Source organism: Melopsittacus undulatus, chromosome 5 (genome assembly GCF_012275295.1).
Source record: "Melopsittacus undulatus isolate bMelUnd1 chromosome 5, bMelUnd1.mat.Z, whole genome shotgun sequence".
In the NCBI taxonomy this organism is placed as follows: Eukaryota; Metazoa; Chordata; class Aves; order Psittaciformes; family Psittaculidae; genus Melopsittacus; species Melopsittacus undulatus.
In genome coordinates, this window is record NC_047531.1 from 5,183,379 (window position 1) to 5,203,372 (window position 19,994).

Genomic DNA, 19,994 nt, shown 5'->3' on the forward strand with positions numbered 1-19,994 from the left:
AGTGGGAAAAGAACCAAGTTTGGTTTGAGAGCTGTTAAAGGGCAATTTTTGCAGCTTTGCCAGGACTTTTTCCATCATAGGTGACCTGCAGCACATGGACTTGCTCAGATCTGTGGGTGTTATCCAGTCCTACATATAAATATGTAGAAAATAAACAGGAATACATACACATATGTAAAATATGCTTTGGAATCTGAGCAGTTCAGTATTGCTAACTTTTATGTTTTTAAGGACTGTGGTATGTCACCAACCAACAACCCACTCACCATCTCCCCGCTTCCCTTCCTGATTTGAATCATATAATCATAGAATAGTCAGGGTTGGAAAGGACCTTAAGATCATCCAGTTCCAACCCCCCTGCCATGGGCAGGGACACCCCACACTAAACCATGGCACCCAAGGCTCTGTCCAACCTGGCCTTGAACACTGCCAGAGATGGAGCATTCACAACCTCCCTGTGCAACCCATTCCAGTACCTCACCACCCTAACGGTAAAGAATTTCTTCCTTATATGCAATCTAAACCTCTGCTGTTTAAGTTTCAACCCATTACCCCTTGTCCTATCACTACAGTCTCTAATGAAGGGTCCCTCCCCAGCATCCCTGTAGGACCACTTCAGATACTGGAAGCTGCTATGAGGTCTCCACGCAGCTTCTCTTCTCCAGGCTGAACAGCCCCAACTTTCTCAGCCTATCTTCATACGGGACTTCTTGCAAGTTAGCTTAGTACTATCAGGGTTTTGTAGCAGATCGAATTGGTCAAGTAATGTAAAATAAGCTTTTACGAAATCAGAGACAGTGGCACATAAATCCCCAGCATTACATTTCTGAAAGTAAAGCCTGGTTTCTGTTAATTTTAAAGACTTTTGTTAGTTTTCCGGTCTTCACTAAAATCATGAACATTCACGTTATATTATAATGCTGATTTGTTTCCAATGCTGAATGCTTCTGCTTTCATCTTCAGATGCTGCTGACAGAGTACCTAGACATGAAGAACACCCGCACTGCCTCGGAGCCGTCCACCCAGCTCAGCTACACCAGCTCAGGGAGGGAGTTTGCTGCATTCTTTGCAAAGAAGAAACCCCAGAGACCTAAAACTCCTTTGTTCAAGTAAGTGCTGGGTTGAGGTTAGAGCTGTGCCTGAGCTGTCTTTGGTCCCTCAAGTACTGCACAGTGCTGGCTGATAATCATGGAATGGTTTGTGTTGGGAGGGACCTTAAAGCTCCTCCAGCTCCAACCCCTGCCACAGGCAGGGACCCCTTCCACTGGAGCAGCTGCTCCAAGCCCCTGTGTCCAACCTGGCCTTGAACACTGCCAGGGATGGGGCAGCCACAGCTTCTCTGGGCACCCTGTGCCAGCGCCTCAGCACCCTCACAGGGAACAGCTTCTGCCTTATCTCCAACCTGAACTTCCCCTATTTCAGTTTGAACCCATCACCCCTTGTCCTATCACTGCAGTCCCTAATGAAGAGCCCCTCTCCAGCATCCTTGTAGCCCCCTTCAGACACTGGAAGATGCTCTGAGGTCTCCACACAGCCTCAACAGCACCAATGTTCTCAGCCCGTCTTCATATGGGAGGTGATCCAGTCCCTGAGCATCCTCATGGCCTCCTCTGGACTTGCTCCATGTCCTTCATATGTTGGAGATCGTGAGCAGACAGCAGGGCAGGCCTTGAGGGGCGAACATGAGGGGAGAGATGGGGAGGTTGTGAGGGGTGGTTGTGAGGAGGCAGAGGGGTGGCTGTGAAGGGCGAGGGGAGATCGTGAGGTGAGAGCGGTTGTGGCCATGAGGGAAGATTGTGAAGGTGGCAGGAGGGGCGGCCATGAAGGGTGAGGAGAGAGAAGGAGCAGCCATGAAGGGTGAGGAGAGAGCAGGGGCGGCCATGAAGGGTGAGGAGAGAGCAGGGGAGACCATGAAGTGTGAGGAGAGAGAAGGAGCGGCCATGAAGGGTGAGGAGAGAGAAGGGACGGCCATAAGGGGTGAGGAGAGATCGGGGCGGCCATGAGGGAAGATTGTGAAGGGGACAGGAGGGGAAGCCATGAAGGGTGAGGAGAGAGCAGGGACGGCCATGAAGGGTGAGGAGAGAGCAGGGATGGCCATGAAGGGTGAGGAGAGAGCAGAGGTAGCCATGAGGGGAGATCATGAGGGAAGAGCAGGGGCAGCCATGATGGGAGTTCATGATGCGAGAGGTGGGGTGACCATGAGGAGAGAGCTAAAGGTAAGTAGGGGGTTGAGGGGCGGCCATATAAGGACTGAGATGGAGATTTAATGCCCAAAGCTGAAGCCTCATTGAGTTTTCTGTTCTGCATCCATTGCTGGTGTTTAGAGTGTAGCTCCATCCACAGCTTATCTCAGGACTGGGATCCCATTGCACTGCTGCTGCAGAGCATGCAGTGATACACTGTGCCTTTCTTTATCCATGGTAAATTCAGGGCTTGTTAAGACAGTGATAACGGGGACTGGACAAAGAGAATTAAGATAACTGTATAATTACTGTATAGACTAAGCTGTTAATCCTGTCACTAACTCGTTTAATTTAGAGTTCACCATGGAAAGAATTAAGTGGTTGGGAGGAGAGTGTAAGAGAGGATGAGAAGCTGAGTGGTTAAAGGAAGGATTTGGGGAACAAATTAGATGTACAAGAATAAAGAAGTAAGGGGGAGTTGTTGGTGAGCAGCACTGTTAGGAGAGGAGAAATGGTCTTGATACTACATCAGGATTCAGGGGCTGTGCTGAGTTTTCATCTCTTGCACTGACTGCATGTGCTGGTCATTCCTTCTGGAGGAGTTTGGTCTCTGCTCTGGTGAGACACCCACCTACCCCTCCCCACAGTCCTGCATCCAGCCTCTCTACATGGCTTTGAATGCTTCCAGAGGTGGTGATTCCAGCCTGTTCCAGTGCCTGATCACCATTAGGGCATCTCTATCTGGCAGCTGTACTCTCACAGTATGGAAGATGCTGGGGAGGGACTATTCATTAGGGACTGTAGTGATAGGACAAGGGGTAACGGGTTCAAACTTAAACAGGGGAAGTTTGGATTGGATCTAAGGAAGAAATTCTTTACTGTGAGGGTGGTGAGGCACTGGAATGGGTTGCCCAGGGAGGTTGTGAATGCTCCATCCCTGGCAGTGTTCAAGGCCAGGTTGGATGAAGCCTTGGGTGATATGGTTTAGTGTGAGGTGTCCCTGCCCATGGCAGGGGGTTGGAACTGGATGATCTTAATGTCCTTTCCAACCCTGACTATTCTATGATTCTAAGAGCCCAGTTAGAAATGGAGGTCTTCTGCACTGTCTTCTCCCCCTCTCACAGTCTATGTGATCTGTTATTAGAAGGTTAACTGTTGCCTGGAAGGTATGAGAGATGCCTCCTGCCCCTGTCAACTCATTGTTATCCCCCCTTACCATTATTTTTCAGCACTCCTATGGTTGTTGGGGTTGAGAATTCCACTCTTAGAATTTACTCTAACTTGTAGATGTCTATTGGAGAAAATAGGGCTGCTCACCTTTTCCTATTGTGTCTCTTCTTGGGTGTCCATGGACTAGTTTAAGTTTGAGGAATAAGGATGTTATTTCACCTGCAGCAGTTTAAGGCTCTCTCTGAGTTTGTCAGTTGAGAATGAAGGTGGGTATAATTGTTTACAGCTAAGGTGCATAACCTCCCATGAGCAGCATGTCTCCTACCACTCATGGTCTTGTCACCATGTCATTACCGTCACTGCAGTGACAGCAGCATTTATTGGCATCTCTTATTTGGTTATCTCTCTTCTGTCAGCTGTCACCATATCTATGGAAATCTCTGTTGAAATGGAATTTCACAGGCCACTGAGGGACGTATGTGTTTGATGGAGTGTTATTCTTGTCTCCTCTCCCATCTTCAGTGCTTTACATGCCAGGGTTTTTCTTACCTTTCCATTAGCTCTGTCCAAACCAGAGGAGCCTTCCACTTGTCATCAGAATGTCTGTTAATTCTTCACTGCACAAGTCTCTTAGGACAGGGCTCCACCTTGTGTTTTACTCATGGATGGATGCAGGTGGTTGTGCAGTGTCGTGTGATTGTGTGACCTTGCTGTAAGCCAGTGTTATAAATACAAAATAATTTTGCCCTGAGGAGAAGGACTTGGGGGTGTTGGTTGATGAGAAGCTCCCCATGACCCAGCTTCAGTGTGAGATTGAGTACCTCCCCGTGTGCTGAGCAGAGAGGGGGGCCAGCTCTGATCCAGCTCTGGGGCAGCAGCACAAGAGGGACGTGGAGCTGTTGGAGTGAGTGCAGAGGAAGCCATGGAGATGCTGCGAGGGCTGGAGCAGCTCTGCTCTGGAGCCATGCTGAGAGAGCTGGGCTGGGGCAGCCTGGAGAAGAGAAGGCTCCTGAAGGGGAGACCCCAGAGCAGCTCCAGTGCCTAAAGGGGCTGCAGGAAAGCTGGAGAGGGGCTTGGGACAAGGGCCTGTAGGGACAGGACAAGGGGAATGGCTTGAACTTGCCAGAACAGGGGAGACTGAGCTGAGCTCTTAGGCAGAAGCTGTTCCCTGTGAGGGTGCTGAGGCGCTGGCACAGGGTGCCCAGAGAAGCTGTGGCTGCCCCATCCCTGGCAGTGTTCAAGGCCAGGTTGGACACAGGGGCTTGGAGCAGCTGCTCCAGTGGAAGGGGTCCCTGCCTGTTTCAGAGGGTTGGAACTGGAGGAGCTTTAAGATCCCTTCCAACCTGAACCAGTCTGGAATTCTATGATTCCGTGATTTTCTTCCAAAAGGTAGCCAAGGAAAAACTGGATGTCTGTGGGAAAGCAGTGAATGTGATGAGATTCTGCAGCAAAAGCCAGTGCAGGGTTTAGGAATAATTGGAGTTGCTGTCTCAAGGAGACAGAGGTTTGTTGCTGTAGTTTGCCTTGACCTGATGTGTGTAGTCTTGATGGGTGGAGAAGACCTTGAGGCCGTGGTGGTAACATTATGCTTAGTATCTCACTAGGGGCAGAAGGGAGCACATCACAAACACAGAGCCGAGAATTCCTTGTTCCTTTAATTAAAATCTTAAGTGTTGTATTTTGATAGACTGTTATTAGTTCACTTGCTATAATATTAACACTCACAGTCGCAATTAAAGCAGAAAAGCCTCGTTAGTAGTAATAACCTTAACACTATTGCATAAGAAACCTTAGAAATGCTTGTGCCTTTTCTCTGAGGGGATGCCTGTGTTTTCAGGTTCCCTCTGGCCAGCTCTTCCTGAGCAGAAGGGCTTGGGGAGGGTGTGATGAGTGTTACAGCCCAATATCAACATCTTGAGGTCTTCAAGACCTCTTGAAGAGTTTGATATTAATGAAGGTGTTTTCCCTCTAAGTCTTGTGTCCACTTTGGCCGTCTGAAGATGCTTTGTCCCCACCACTTGCCCCTTCTCCCTGGTCCCCAGCACCAGTGGCAGCGCTGCCCAGTGTCCAGCCTGGGCACACAATGGGTTGGTGTTTGTTGGGCAGAGCCTGCCAGGGGCGGCAGCCCTTGACCCTGCCGGGTGTCCCCAGCCCTGAGCTCAGGCAGGTTGGGCCCAAGGCCCTTGGCCATGGGACACTTGTGACCACAAGGACATCCAGCTCAGGGCACAGCGAGCCCAAGAGGCATCTTGAGACCTTGTGGTGCCAGTTCAGTGCCCAGTCTGTGGTGTTTTATTATCAATGAGTATGGAGCTACCACAGTTGGAAGATATTTGTGTCTGCCTCTCAGATCGGTTCTTGTAGAGTATTAGAGCCACAGAATAACTATTTAGTAATTTATTTAATTATTAAAATTATAAATTATAAATAAATTATTTAATAATTTATTGCTCTATATTTCACAGGACTGTGTTAACTCTTTATTTTTATGTATAGGTCACTTAGCATTCTAGCTGGTGTTAGCCTATGGCTTTGGTTTGGATTTCACCAGTTTTGGGGCCATTTCTACTTAAATGCCTGGGTTCTCCCAGTTGAAGAGCATCTCTGTCCTGTGTCTTGTCACGGGTGGCTGCTGGAGAGCTGGGTTCATCATAGGTGGCAGAATGGGATGTGTTGGTGATGGGTTTTATAGAAAAAACATGCTTTTCTCTGCCTTCATAATTCTGCTCCAACATCCCAGGAAGTCCTTATGTTTAGAGCTACCTGGTGCTTATAAGGGTGCTTCCATGGATGGCAAACTGACTGGCTTTATTCTTTATTCTTTTCTCTAATTCCAGGTTTGAGTCCTCCTCCCATGCAATCAGCATGAGTGCCTATTTGCGTGAGCAGAGAAGGGAGCTCTACAGCAGAAGTGGAGAGCTTCAAGGTAGGCCAATAGATACTGTGCTACTTTGTGTAATTCTCTTTTGCAGGAACTTGAATATCCTGTCCACGTTATGTCGGAGTTTTATTACCTCCCTACTTTGCCACATGGGTTTGCTTAAACCTCTAGTTTTTAGGTTTTATTTATTCTTACTATGTTGTGAAGCTGTAGGGTTTCTCTTTATCCCCTCAGCATTTTCATATGGGGTCTTAAAAGATAGTCATAAAACAGGGTGAAATGCAGCCAGTCTCACCATGAGCACTTCTTATGGGTACTTGGAGCTAATGTTTGATTCCTTATCTGTAGTTTATTTCATTGTATCATATGCTGAATGTGCTGCTTGTCCTGGATTAGTTTGGTAGCTTGGTTATCTCATGTTTGAAGTTGTAGGTTTCTATTGTATGGACTAAAGACACCAGTTCTTTGTCTTTTGTGCAACACTTGAACAGTTGCAGAGTGTTTGAAAAGGGTGAGTTGCAAGAGCTGAACACTTGAAATTGCTGGTTTGTATGCCTTGTGGCAAGTGCTGTGTACACGCAGGGACGTTCTCTCCTCCAAGCATGATATCATTCCTCATTTTCTTCCTGAATGGTCTGATTCACAATAGTCTTGGGTTTGAGAGCAATATCAAGGGAAGATCTGCAAGCTGTCATAATAATGTATAGCAGGACTTTTTTATTGTTGATTCTGGTTTCTACTGGGCTGATCATAACAAGAAAATAATACATATTCTTTACATATTCCAGTGATGGACAAGCGTAGAATTTCTCTTTGAAATCTTACCCATGATAATTTTCAGTTGGCTTTAGTTGAAGATGTTTTGTGATTTACAAGGGAGGTTTTGGATGACTTTGTGTTCTTTTCTTCCTTTTATAGTTTCGTTGTCCTCAGTGAGAAGTTGAATGCACAGGAGCGTGAAAAAAAGCCTTCAGAGATGGGCAGTGTTATTGTGGACAGATTGCTTGATTTAAGTGATTCTAAAAGGATAATCTTAGTATTGATGATTCACTCACTTAGAATATAATGTTTCACTGTGGTGAATATTCAGATACTTCTGGATAGGCTGTGAAGGAAGAAACTGAGATTAAGATGTACTGAAGTTGACGGGTGCCCACATGATAATCAGTTGGCATATAGGAATAAAATAAAGTGAGATACCTGTCTTTTAAATGATGGTATCACCATTTACACACACTTGGAAGGTGTTGAGCTCACAGCTCTTTACCTTTCAAGACTCAGGTTTTCACTTTCAAAACCATTCATCTGCTCTTGTACCCGGGATTAACTGAAAGAAATAACTCAGTTCAGTAGGATACTGTGAACTCTAAGAAGTTGTATTGAACCAGCACTCTCTTATACCTCTTCCATGGAGACAGACTGAGAGAGCTGGGCTGGGGCAGCCTGGAGAAGGCTCCTGAAGGGGAGATCTTAGAGCAGCTCCAGTGCCTAAAGGGGCTACAGGAAACCTGGAGAGAGGCTTGGGACAAGGGCCTGTAGCGACAGGCCAAGGGGAATGGCTTGAACCTGCCCAAGAGAGGGGAGACTGAGCTGAGCTCTTAGGCAGAAGCTGTTCCCTGTGAGGGTGCTGAGGTGCTGGCACAGGGTGCCCAGAGAAGCTGTGGCTGCCCCATCCCTGGCAGTGTTCAAGGCCAGGTTGGACCCAGGGGCTTGGAGCAGCTGCTCCAGTGGAAGGGGTCCCTCCCATGGCCGAGGTTGGAGCTGAAGGAACTTCAATGTCCCTTCTAAGCCAAAGCATTCTGTGGTTCTGTGATTATACCAGTGGGCAGTAGGGTTTAAGTACTTCTCCATAGCTAATAGCTCTTTGTTACAAACTTTATGGGATAAATAGGGATTTAAAGCCAAGAATTTTGAAGCTGTTGAGAAAAGTAAGTTTGGAGCTGGCATGGGACCACCTGGGAGCCTGTTACACTTGCCTCAAAAATTTCAGGTGTCTTTGGGATGAGTCCTGTTCCTTTCTGTTGTTCCCAGTTGCCTCCACACCCTGACCTGACCAATTGTCCATGTTGCTTTAAAAGCATAGTAGAGAACAGCATTGACTCCAGGTGTCTGTCTTCTTCCAGATGGGTTTTGTGGTTACTGTTGCTGTTAGACTGAACTGAGGAGCTGGTTTTTAAAATAGCTTCTTGGGCTCAGAATAGCTTCCTGGGTTTAGAACTCGTTAAGAGATTCCATGAAAGTTTGACTCCTTATTGATATCAGAGGAATCTTGAGGCAACATCTGTCCCAAATGGAGATTTTGAGCATTTCAGGAGGGGAGGACACAGGAGAGAGCTGAAAGAACAAAGCCTATGAGCTGACAAAGAAGTAAAGGACAAAATACAGGAAATAGTGTGGATAGGGACAAGCTTATATTGCCCTTTCTGGATGAATTGGAAGAGCTTGAACGTGATGCAATAGGTGACAAAAAGTCCAAGTAGGGAGTCAGTAGGGACAATAGATGAGATGACTTTGCTGAGAAATCTTTGCAGTTGAACCAGCGAGAAAAGTTTCCTTTTGAATTTGATGTTAAAAATGTACTCTCCTCTCTTTCTATTACAAGCTGCTGTTCCCTTGCAGGTAGCTTATTAATCTTCCCAAAATCCCAACCACAGCAAGATCTGCATTTTGATATTTCCTTCTTTTTTTTTACCTCTTTCAAAGAGAAATACCATTTGATTGTTCAATCAGGTTACTGTAAAGCAGGCATGTGACACTCTCTCTTCTCTTAGTGCCACACAGTTGCTCTTCCTGACAGCCTTATCCATGGGGATGGTTTTTCAGTGGCAGCAGGAGGAGGCTGGCTTGTGAGGAAATCTTCAAAGAAAACATATGCATTAGGAAAAGAAAGATCCTGTAAAAGTTTGGCTCATGCCAACGTTTTGAAATAAGAATGTCATTTAAATAGCCTTAAAATGTGTGAAGATCAGGGATGCTTTGTCATTAACATCTTTTCTTTGGACTGAAATAGTGCGGTGCGTAAGGCACACATTATCCCTCAGTGAGAGAAGGGGATGTGCTTTAAGTGATTTAGAGATGGAATTCTTGTGTCTTACTCCATTGAAATCAGAGGATGAAAATTGAAGCCGTGTATTTTTCCCTTGATGTTGGACACACAAGTTGTTTTGACAGTTGTCATTAAAAAGAAGGGGGAAAGCAAGTACCTGACTGAAGTATCTCCTTCCAGACTAGCACTGATGTGGTTCCCCAGGTTGTTGTCACAGGTACAATGTCAGAGGTGGTTTCTTCCAGACAAAACAAATAATGACCATCATTAAGCTTCTCCTCTCTTTATTTCCCCAAGAGCCATGTGCTGGCTGGGGAATTTACTTGTTGGAGCCCTCCTAACATTTCTCAAATATGATGTTCTTTTTATAGTCTTATTTTAAATAATGTGGGTGTATTCTTTAACCAAGTAAGTTTATTCCATGAGTGGCTGAATGACTGAAGCCTTGTTCATCTCAGATGTTTCTCCTTTCTCCCATAACACCTTTTCTTCATTAGCCATACTTCTCCCCTTGTCTAAACCTGCTTCATCTCCCTCACTTCTTTCTGGCTGGTGCCCCCCAGTGTCTGCCTATGTCCTATGCCCACTCCCCTAAGGAGGAAGCAGCATGTTCCATGGCTGGATCAAGTGGAGCACATACTGAGCAAGCAGCCCCATGCTGTGGAAGAAAAGGTGCAGGTTGCTGCCTGGCTGGTTGGTCCAACACATCCTCACTGCATCTTCTCCTTCCATGGAGACACACATTTATCCTGCTTCCATCTGCACAACTCCCTGTTTTCACAAAGCCTCTAAGCATTTATTGCTTTGAAGGTTTATTTCTCTGCCACTTATGGCAGGAATTGGCTCACCAGCTCAATTGTTGTGAGGATGGGGCAGCCAGAAGATAACTCTTATTTTCATTGGAAGCTAGGCTAAGCCATTGCTATATTTCACCATGCTTCTTGCTGGCTGGTGGAATGAATCCTGTGTGTACACCTTATTTCATTGCACTACTGCCTTTACCTGTGATTTCTTGGGAATAAAAGGAAGATGTGGTTTCTTGCCATTGAGGGAGGAGGTCAAGGACTGGAGAGGGGGACTGTATGTGGTAAGAGGGTGACACTGGGGCATCACAGGAAGGAAGGAGATAGTCTGCAGGGGCTTGAGGGCTTTTTTCTTTAAATGGAAAGTAAGTGGTGTCTGCAAAATGTGATTTCAAGCAAAAATAAGGAGAAAGACCACGTTTCTATATATATATGTTGGCTTTTAGTTGGAAATGTCTTATGGTTTACAAGGGAGTTTCTGGATTATTTTGTGTTCTCTTACTCCTTATATAACTTGGTTGTCCTCATTGACAAGTTCTTCCCTGTGAGGGTGCTGAGGTGCTGGCACAGGGTGCCCAGAGAAGCTGTTGCTGCCCCATCCCTGGCAAGTGCTCAAGGCCAGGTTGGACAGAGCCTTGGGTGACATGGTTTAGTGTGAGGTGTCTCTGCCCATGGCAGGGGATTGGAACTGAATGAGCTTTAAGGCCCCTTCCAACCCAGACCATTCTATGATTCTATGCTGCTCATCTGTTCTCGATCCAGGCCTGACTATTTCTCACCATCAGGTTTTAAGTAATTAAGGAAATCAAAGAGAAGCTCTGCTAATTAAGATTTCAATGCCAAGAGCTAGCAGTGGAGACGAATGGTATCTGCTATGACAAGGGCACAATGTAAGGCCAACTCCAGGAAAAATGCAGTTATTTGTAGGTGCCTTGTTCCATTTGGATTCACCAAAGGGCTGCCGGAGGGAGCCAGCTGTGTTCACCCATGACAAGAACTAATCTTGACGTCTTGGATAATGAAAACACAGTTCAGCACCTTTTAGAGCTGTGTATGATAATGTATTGTCAGTCAGAGGCAATGAAGAGGGGGGGAAAGCAATTGAATTCTTGTCTGCTTAAAGGAGACGTTGTGACAAGTGTACAGTCCCGCTTGAACACACCCTTTAGACGAGGATGAGGAATAACTGCTTGAAGAATCAGGATGTTGGTCATGCAGAGGAGGGGGAAGGATGGGATGTTATGCACCTCCTGTCACGCAGCGGCTTTTGTCTCCCCATGCTACACAGGATCACAGTTGCCTTTGAGCTTTGGGAGAGGGAGAGGAGAGGGGAAGAGAATCTCTTTTTTGTGGTGTGACAGTATTAATGCAATCATCTAGTTCAGACCTTGTAAGCCCACTTATTATTTCCTCTGCATGTGTTTTCTCTGCTTTAGAGGATTAGCTGCACCGTCTCTTCAAAGGCTATCCAATCAAGGAGGGGTTATTAAAACCGGGGTGCTTTATGACTGAGAATTAATTAGAGCGGCATTTTCATGCAAAACAGCCCATTTTTTGATTAGCAATGGAGCAGGGCCGCAATTAACACTCTGGGAAGCTGAAATTTCCAGCGTTTGTGATTTGCAGGAAATGAGATTATCAAACCGGGGTCAGGCACTTGACAGCGAAAAAGGGATTATGTGTGAGGAAAGAATTTGTTTCTTGATTTTCTTTGCCTCTGAGATTGTTATTGAAGCTACAAGCAATGCAGAAGGAGGTAGAAAGGGGAGGGAGATACCTAAAAATGGAAGTGGGAGAGACCTTTTGCTGTGTTGGTGACTGTGCCGACAGATTCCCTCATCCTGGTGTTAGGGAGAGCAAGCTTTGCATCTGATTTACAGCAACAGGTTTGCTTTGCTCTTGTTGGGTTAGTTGACCTTTTCTAATCCATGTGTTTTGAGACTCATGGTTTAGTGTGAGGTGTCCCTGCCCATGGCAGGGGGTTGGACTGGATGATCTTAAGGTTCTTTCAAACCCAAAACATTCTGTGATTCTTTGAGGATCCTACAGTCAAAATACTTCCATCTAGGGGAAGGAGGCAATGCAATCACTGTAATAAACACAGCACTTCATCTCAGTTCCTTTGAGTATGTGGCCAGTGTGTTTTGTAAGTAATTTCTTTTCATCTTGTGTTGAGTATGTGTATTAAGGCTTATTAAAGGCTGACTTTGGCTATTGGGATCTGTGGAAAAGAAGCAGGGCATCTCTGTCATTTCTAGAGGGTTTCAAGAGGGGTTTATATCTCCCACTTAATTCTTCTCACTTCTAGGGCAGATACAAGGTGTTGAAAGTCAAGTTTGGGCTGTGAAATATCTCCTTTGGCTTGTGTCAGGGACCTTGAGCAGGCTACAGCAGCACAGTTTGGTGGCTGGTTCATATTGCTGGCTGCAGCAAGTTCAGAGAGTGCCAGTTAGCATCTACTGCAAGAGAGGGGGAAACCAGCAGTCAGAGTCAGAGGAAGGCTTGTGTTGGAGGGGACCTTAAAGCTTATCCAATTCCACCCCCTGCCATGGGCAGGGACACCTTCCACTGGAGCAGCTTGCTCCAAGATGCTGTGTCCAGCCTGGCCTTGAACACTGCCAGGGATGGGCCACCAGTCTGCTTTTTAAAATTACCATTTAATTCTTTTTATTACTACTTATTTTTGAGCAAAATTGTTCATGAAAGCAAAGATGGTGAAGTTAGTGGTTGTCAGCAGCCACATTAGCCACAATAGCCACATTCTTGGTCCTGTTTCTTACCTGGCAGTGTTTACAGCTGTTGCATCCTTTTTAGCAGCAGTCACATTATTAAGGAAGCTCATTCCTAGCTTGCACCTTTATCTTCATAGGTTGGAACTTATACAAGCCTGGCAGCACATCTTGGCTGTGCTTTGCTCCTGGATGCAACTTGGCAATGCACTCCAAGCTTCAACCATGACAGTGTTTCACTACTTGGTTTTGGATCCCTGTTCAGGGCTTCTAAACAAATCCTCAGTCTTGACTTCAAGCTCCTCTTGCTTTAATATTTGGATCCATACACTGTTCTTTTTTCCAGTCAGAGCCTAAGGACCTCTAGTAAGCTACTGTACAGCTTGTTAGATGCTACAAGGTCCTGTTTTTAATATGAAAGCTAAAATATCAAGGCATTGAGATGTTACATCAGTAGAAAAGCTTCTCAAATAAAGACTGAAAGTCAAAGGTGATGGAATCAGTTATGAGTTCTGTCATCAGCTTGAATTACCTTGGGTTATTTATCTTCATAACTCTCATATTAGACCTAAGCATTGCTCCCCTACTGATAGGAGGAAACACACTGAAATAATCCTCATTTTGTAAAATCCTCCCACAAATGGATGCTTCAGTGTTACTACTATTGCTCCCAGCAATAGTGATGGTGTTACAGTTTTGGGCAGAGAGACTCGAGTTTCCTGGGACTTGCTGTGTTACAGTGCTTGGTTTGGAAAGCAGTCATTGATTTTCAGGGTGCTTATTTACAGCTTCTTCCCAGCTTTAAGTTTTGGATTACTGAAGATTTTGAGGGCTTTGTGGTGAATTTACAAAGATGTTGTGGAATTATCTTGTATTATGCAGATTAAGCAGAATAGGCAGGTAATGTTTATGCCTCTGAACTGTAATATCCTGGTTTGTATCAATTCCTGGAGGTTTGTGTCAGGAGAACTTGGCTTTTGGATGCTTTGAGCCATCTCAGCTTGATGTAGCTGCCCCATCCCTGGCAGTGTTCAAGACCAGGCTGGATGAGGCTTGGAGCAACCTGCTCTAGTGGAAGGTGTCCCTGCCCGTGGCAAGGGGTTGGAAATGGGTGAACTTTTAAAGTCCCTTCCAACCCAAACCAGTCTGGGCTTCGCTGAGCTGCTCAAATCCTGATATCCATTAAATTCAATCTGTGTGTTTTAATATGTTTGATTTTTAATTGGTGTAACTTAACCAAAGTGAACGTTAAATAATCTGAATTCAGAGGTGAGTAAAAGGAAGCATCTTTCTGTAATGTCAGTTATCTGAACTGCAGAGCATCTTCTCCCCCTTTTCCCTTCTGTCATCCAAGGCAAAGCTTTCTGGCTAGTCCCAGCCAGGCAGCAGACCGTGCTATATGAGTGTGTAAGATGTGTCCCAGGCTGGAGCACATAAATCACGCTTTGCTTTTCTGAAGGACAGTGGAAACATTTCATCAGTACAGCTAGCAATAAAATAACTATGATACAGTTGAACAGGTACTCTTCTTCCTGTGATCTGAAATAATATGCTCGTCCTTTCTCCCTGTATGAGAGCTTCACACTCCTGGAATTGGTGCTTTTGTGTAAAGTTCAGTAGTAAACCATTTATTTAAAACCGTTCTGTCTTGCTGTTTAGGATCAGGATTCTCTCAGTTTGGGATGAGCAGGTCTAGTTTCTGACTACCTGCTCCGCTTTGAGGAATATTCATCGCTCCACTGGTGGAAGTGGGCTGCAGCAACCTGAAAGAGTGAAATAGAGTTTGTAGGTTAAGTGGATGGTACTGCCGTTGTCTCCTCTCCAGTTCTAATAATTTGAAGCCAAAATCCTATTTCCAAGCTCTGTCTTTCTGAAGGACTTTATTTACTGCAAAGCTATATCCTTGACTCATTTAAGGAATGATTCTGTTGTTCCTGTGTTGGGTTTTGTGTTTGCTAGCAAGGCATTCCAATGCGCCTTTGGTACCCCACGTTTAGATTCCTACACTTACCTTCCATGACTGGTAATGAGAATAACTTACAGTCATTTGTATTGGGGTTTGGCAATTGCTAAGTGCTATGGAACACCATAAAGTTAGGATGCAAAATGAAGAATGAAACTATCCAGTGGGAATATGAATTAACTGAATACAATTAGCTGGGAAGATGTATCTTTCAAGAGGATACCTAATTCTTGAAAGAGATTTATACATTATATATATTTTCTAGAATGATTAATTGCTATGATGCTTTGTATACATACATTGTTTTAATTTGGCCTGTTGAATACTGTAGAGGCCTAAGATCTGAATTCCAGTTTCTTTAAATCCTTCAGTATCTGAAGGGGGGCTATAAGGGTTCTGGGGAGGGACTCTTCATTAGGGACTGTAGTGATAGGACAAGGGGTGATGGGTTCAAACTGAAACAGGGGAGATTTAGATTGTATATAAGGAAGAAATTCTTTACTGTTAGGGTGGTGAGGTACTGGAATGGGTTGCCCAGGGAGGCTGTGAATGCTCCATCCCTGGCAGTGTTCAAGGCCAGGCTGGAGAGACCCTTCGGTGACATGGTTTAGTGTGAGGTGTCCCTGCCCATGGCAGGGGGTTGGAACTGGGTGATCTTAAGGTCCTTTCCAACCCTAACTATTCTATGATTCTAAGATGCTCTTAGTGTTTATGTTTTATGATTAAATCTTGGTGACATTTGTCTCTTTCAGCAAGATCTTACTTCTTTTATATTGAAGTTTATCCAGATCCATTTTTTATGCGAGTCAAATTCCTGCTTACTTGTCTGTAATGGCTTTGTTTTCACCAACTGAATTAGCAAGACCTTAAATACATCACTGAAATATTTCTTTTATTTATTCTGTCTGATACAGTAGCTAATGGTAATTATAAAAAAATGAGATGAGAATTCTCTGTGGAGCCTGAACTGCCTCCTCTGCAGATTTTATGCCCTTTAAGCTGTGACATCTCCAGAAAGCACGCAGATATCACAGGGTATGGCAAATGACAATACATACCTTAAGGGTGAGTGTGGAGGCAGTAGCTGTTGCTCTTGCCTTGTCTTGTACCTGTTCAGTGGGTAAAGACGTGTTTAATCTCTGGCCCTGTCATTCTAATGCCTCTAATCTGTATTTGAAGTCCCTTAAAAATGCCAATCCCTTGTTTTTCAAGTAGCATAAGAAATGCTCTAGAGACAGTTAAATTACCATTTGGATTTTCTCCTTTGGCTTTGACGGATGGATATATACATTTTTGTTTTACACTGAAGAGTTTTTCATCTTGATAATGTTGAAATGCAGCTTCACAGTGACAGAGTAGTGGGCAACATTCACGAGCCGTGCTTTCAAGTCGGGTTAAAGCCATTGAGGTGAGCAGGAATTAACATTTCCCTTGTCTTGTAAAGGTCACCCTTTAACTGAGATTCACCATGTTCAGTCCGAAGCCTGGGTTGGAGGAGAGCTCTCTTCACAAAGAAGGCACAAATTGGCAGTATAATCTCATCAGAGGCTTGGGTTCTATGGTAATAAATCATTCAATTTGAAGCTAACAGAATTGCCACGGAGCATGAAACACGCCAGATGCTTGAAAGACTTTTGTGGCTTAAAGTTTGAATAACAGTTGGAGGATTTGTAGATATCTTGAGTTTTTCCTAATAAGGAAGAACTGTTGGGAAGAAAGTAATTCTTACCTAATTAAAGGATTAAAATACATCTGATTTTGCTAGCTGTGATCTTGTCTGACATAGGAATTGAAGGTGTGCTGTTGCTATGCTGTAGATCTGTTTGTATATGATATCTCGGAAATGATTGCGAAATAAATGGCCTCAGCTTTCATCCATCCATTATACCCTCCCTTTGCCAGAGAGATAAATGTGTGCTGAGCAGGTGATTCTCTTCTGTAGAATGAAGATGTAACTTTAATCAATAAAGAGATGTGATTTAGAGTTCTGGAGATACAAAGGCTAACAGTTTCTGAAGGGCTCTTTGGGCTAAGTGCATAAATTGTTGTTGAAGTCTTTTCTTAATATATCATGGCTGATATTAGAATACTTTATTATCAGAAGACAGAAATACAGTTATTTCCAGGGGAGGAGGGTAGCAGAGAAGGCAGTTTTGCATCCAGTAAATGGGTAGGGAAAAGAGTATTTTTATGGAGGCTGGAGATGGAGAAAGAGAATGCCCATGAGAAACTATGAAGCCTCCTGTCAGGGGGCATTTAAATCTCAGATCTCCTGGCTTTTGGTTGTTGATTTTGGAGCATGAGTGGAATTTTCCATTTAGGAGTGTGTGGATGCCTGTGTGGGTCACAGTGAATGGTTTGGGATAGCAGGTTCACTGTTGTGTGTACGTTTTACAGTGCAGAGACCTGGCACTCATAACACATGTAGAAGTGTCCCTATTCTGCTGTTGAATGTCTCAAGATCTGGCCTCTTGTACCCTTCTCATTTCATTTCTTGTTGTTTGGTCTTAGTCTTTTCATAGCAGCTCATCAGATCAAGGCCAGTATCACCTTAAGGACCTGTCCAGTGTACCAAATGTAAATGATGCTCATTGCTTTTGGAGGGGAGACATTCTGTTTTCTGTCTCCTTCTTATGCCCATGTTCTTTCAGTAGACTAGAGAGGTGAGGTGGTGGCATTTCTGGAGTATAGGACAGGAGCCTTGTTTTTTAAATTCAATTAGAAGGTCCATCAGATGAAGAAGTTGTAGAAGGACATGGTGTGTATGCTGAATGCATCTTTAATATGAGCTTGTTCTGGTGCTTAGTTCAGTTTAACTGGCCTGACAGGTGTGAACTTGGATGCATTAATGGAAAAATGACTGAATGGACAACTTAGAATCCCAGACTGGTTTGGGTTAGAAGGGACCTTAAAGCTCACCCAGTTCCAACCCCCTGCCATGGGCAGGGACACCTTCCACTAGAGCAGCTTGCTCCAAGCCCCATCCAACCTGGCCTTGAACACTGTCAGGCATGGGGCATCACAGGGATGGTTCCTCACATACATGTGCACAATGGGGTCTGAGATTAAATTCTGTGTTCTGTATATAGATACCCCAAATTTCAGCATTTCCATTGCCAGTCTTTTGAGCCATGGAGTCACCACAAAGCTGGAGAAGTTGTTGAAACCACATTTTCTCCATCTAACATTTCTGCAGCTGCTTGATTCAGGTTGTTCCAAGTTTGCTGAAGAAAAACAGGCTGATTCTTTTCCCTCTAAATACTGGGCACAGCAAGCACTCACTGAAGATCTCATCAGTGTTTTCATATTTCATTGTAATTACTTAATAGTATATAGCAAAGACTTGATGCTCAGTATCTACTTTCTTTTACATAATATCAAAAATCCTCTAAGCAGTTGGGGGCTTAGAGTGCATCTGTGCTCCTCCTTGGGAGTTTTAATTGCACTTGTCATGTGGTTGTCTTGGACTTAACTGCCACCAGTAGTTATTGGATGACATCCAATGCAGAACCACTGTATTCCCTGTACCTCAATGATATCTAGAATTGTGTGAACAACTGTAACAAACGGCACTTTCTTTGTCTGCTTAATAAATATGGAAGTGATTTCAAATGGCCTCTTCCCTCCAGTCTATGTATTTCTTTCATAATAGGAAATATGTTGAAATTATGTGGGAAAGCTATAATTCCAGTAATAACTGGTTTACAGTGCACTCATGGCTTTTCCTTCAGCAAGGTAGGATGCCAATTTGGCCTGACCCCAGGTTAAGGAAGAGGTATGTGCCCAGTGCGTGCTTCTGTGACAACATGCTTGGGGTCAGCTGCCAGCCACGGGAAATAATTGCTTATGCCTTTATAGCTACTATGGGAATGGAAGAATTTACCTGGAGTTGCCTAGAGGATATTTGTACCAGAAGCAGGCAAAAATCTAGAGAGAGTTCGGAAGTCATGATGTGAAACAGTTTTTGTGGTGCTCATACCCAGAAAGGTGTTATTACATTTTTAAGGATAATTACTGTGGAAAAAAGCAATCAAAGCCTACTTCATCTGGACATGTCCCTATTTGTTCTGTGTGTTCACTGTTTCAGCCTGAGAGGACCAGGCAGTTTCTCAGTGACACTGCAGAATCTTAGAGTAGGGATGTATTTGGGTAAAACTATCATACTGAAAATTATTGACACTGTTAAAATAGAATCGTAGAGTGGTTTGAGTTGAAGGGACCTTAAAAGCCACCCAGTTCCAGCCCCTGCCACAGGCAGGGACCCCTTCCACTGGAGCAGCTGCTCCAAGCCCCTGTGTCCAACCTGGCCTTGAGCACTGCCAGGGATGGGGCAGCCACAGCTTCTCTGGGCACCCTGTGCCAGCGCCTCAGCACCCTCACAGGGAACAGCTTCTGCCTAAGAGCTCAGCTCAGTCTCCCCTCTCTTGGGCAGGTTCAAGCCATTCCCCTTGGCCTGTCCCTACAGGGCCTTGTCCCAAGCCCCTCTCCAGCTTTCCTGCAGCCGCTGTAGGCACTGGAGCTGCTCTGGGGTCTCCCCTTCAGGAGCCTTCTCTTGTCCAGGCTGCCCCAGCCCAGCTCTCTCAGCCTGGCTCCAGAGCAGAGCTGCTCCAGCCCTCACAGTAGCATCATTCCCCTCTCTGACTTAAACCAACCACTGGATGTTTCTAACTGCAACCTTCACCTTGCAACCCAGATACCAATATATTTCATGCAACCTTTTCCTTTCTAATTAGTTCTCTGGAAGAGAAGCACTTAAGAGTCAATTAGTGGTAATAGCTGGAGCATGTGTATATGGAGAGGATGTCTTGCAAGATAGGTTTATGTGTAGCTATCTGATGATTCTGATGGTGTTAATAGACATCTGTTATCCCTAATTGATGAGCTCAGTGTTGTGTTGGGTATTTCATGTATCTGGGGGGAGGGGAATACCTCAACAAAAGGCCTTTCCTTACTTTGTCAGCTATTTGATAACTAAAGGAAAGCAAATGTTTATTCAGAGGTGTGATAAGGAAGTGTGCTGTGTCTCAGTACCCAGTTGCATTGCTCTCACACACACAGGTGTCAGGCTATAACTTTTCATTTCTATAGACCAGTTTGGCATTGTTACATTAACCACACCAGACTGAGCACTTATCTCCACTGTTGTATTGTGCCTGTAATTATATAGTGCCTTACTATCAGTATATTCTTGTGGAGCCTGTTTGGAATATAGAACAGTG

General features: G+C 44.7%; 1 protein-coding gene across 2 annotated transcripts in view; it reads left to right on the forward strand.

The window, feature by feature from the left end:
• The window catches only part of EXOC4 (exocyst complex component 4), a 380,270-nt gene that overhangs the window by 106,114 nt on the left and 254,162 nt on the right, over positions 1–19,994 (forward strand). For both annotated transcript variants that reach the window (XM_034063300.1, XM_034063301.1), the window contains exons 8-9: positions 964–1,109; positions 6,191–6,279. In XM_034063300.1, coding sequence (XP_033919191.1) covers positions 964–1,109; positions 6,191–6,279 — 235 coding nt within the window. The remainder of the gene's footprint in view (positions 1–963; positions 1,110–6,190; positions 6,280–19,994) is intronic.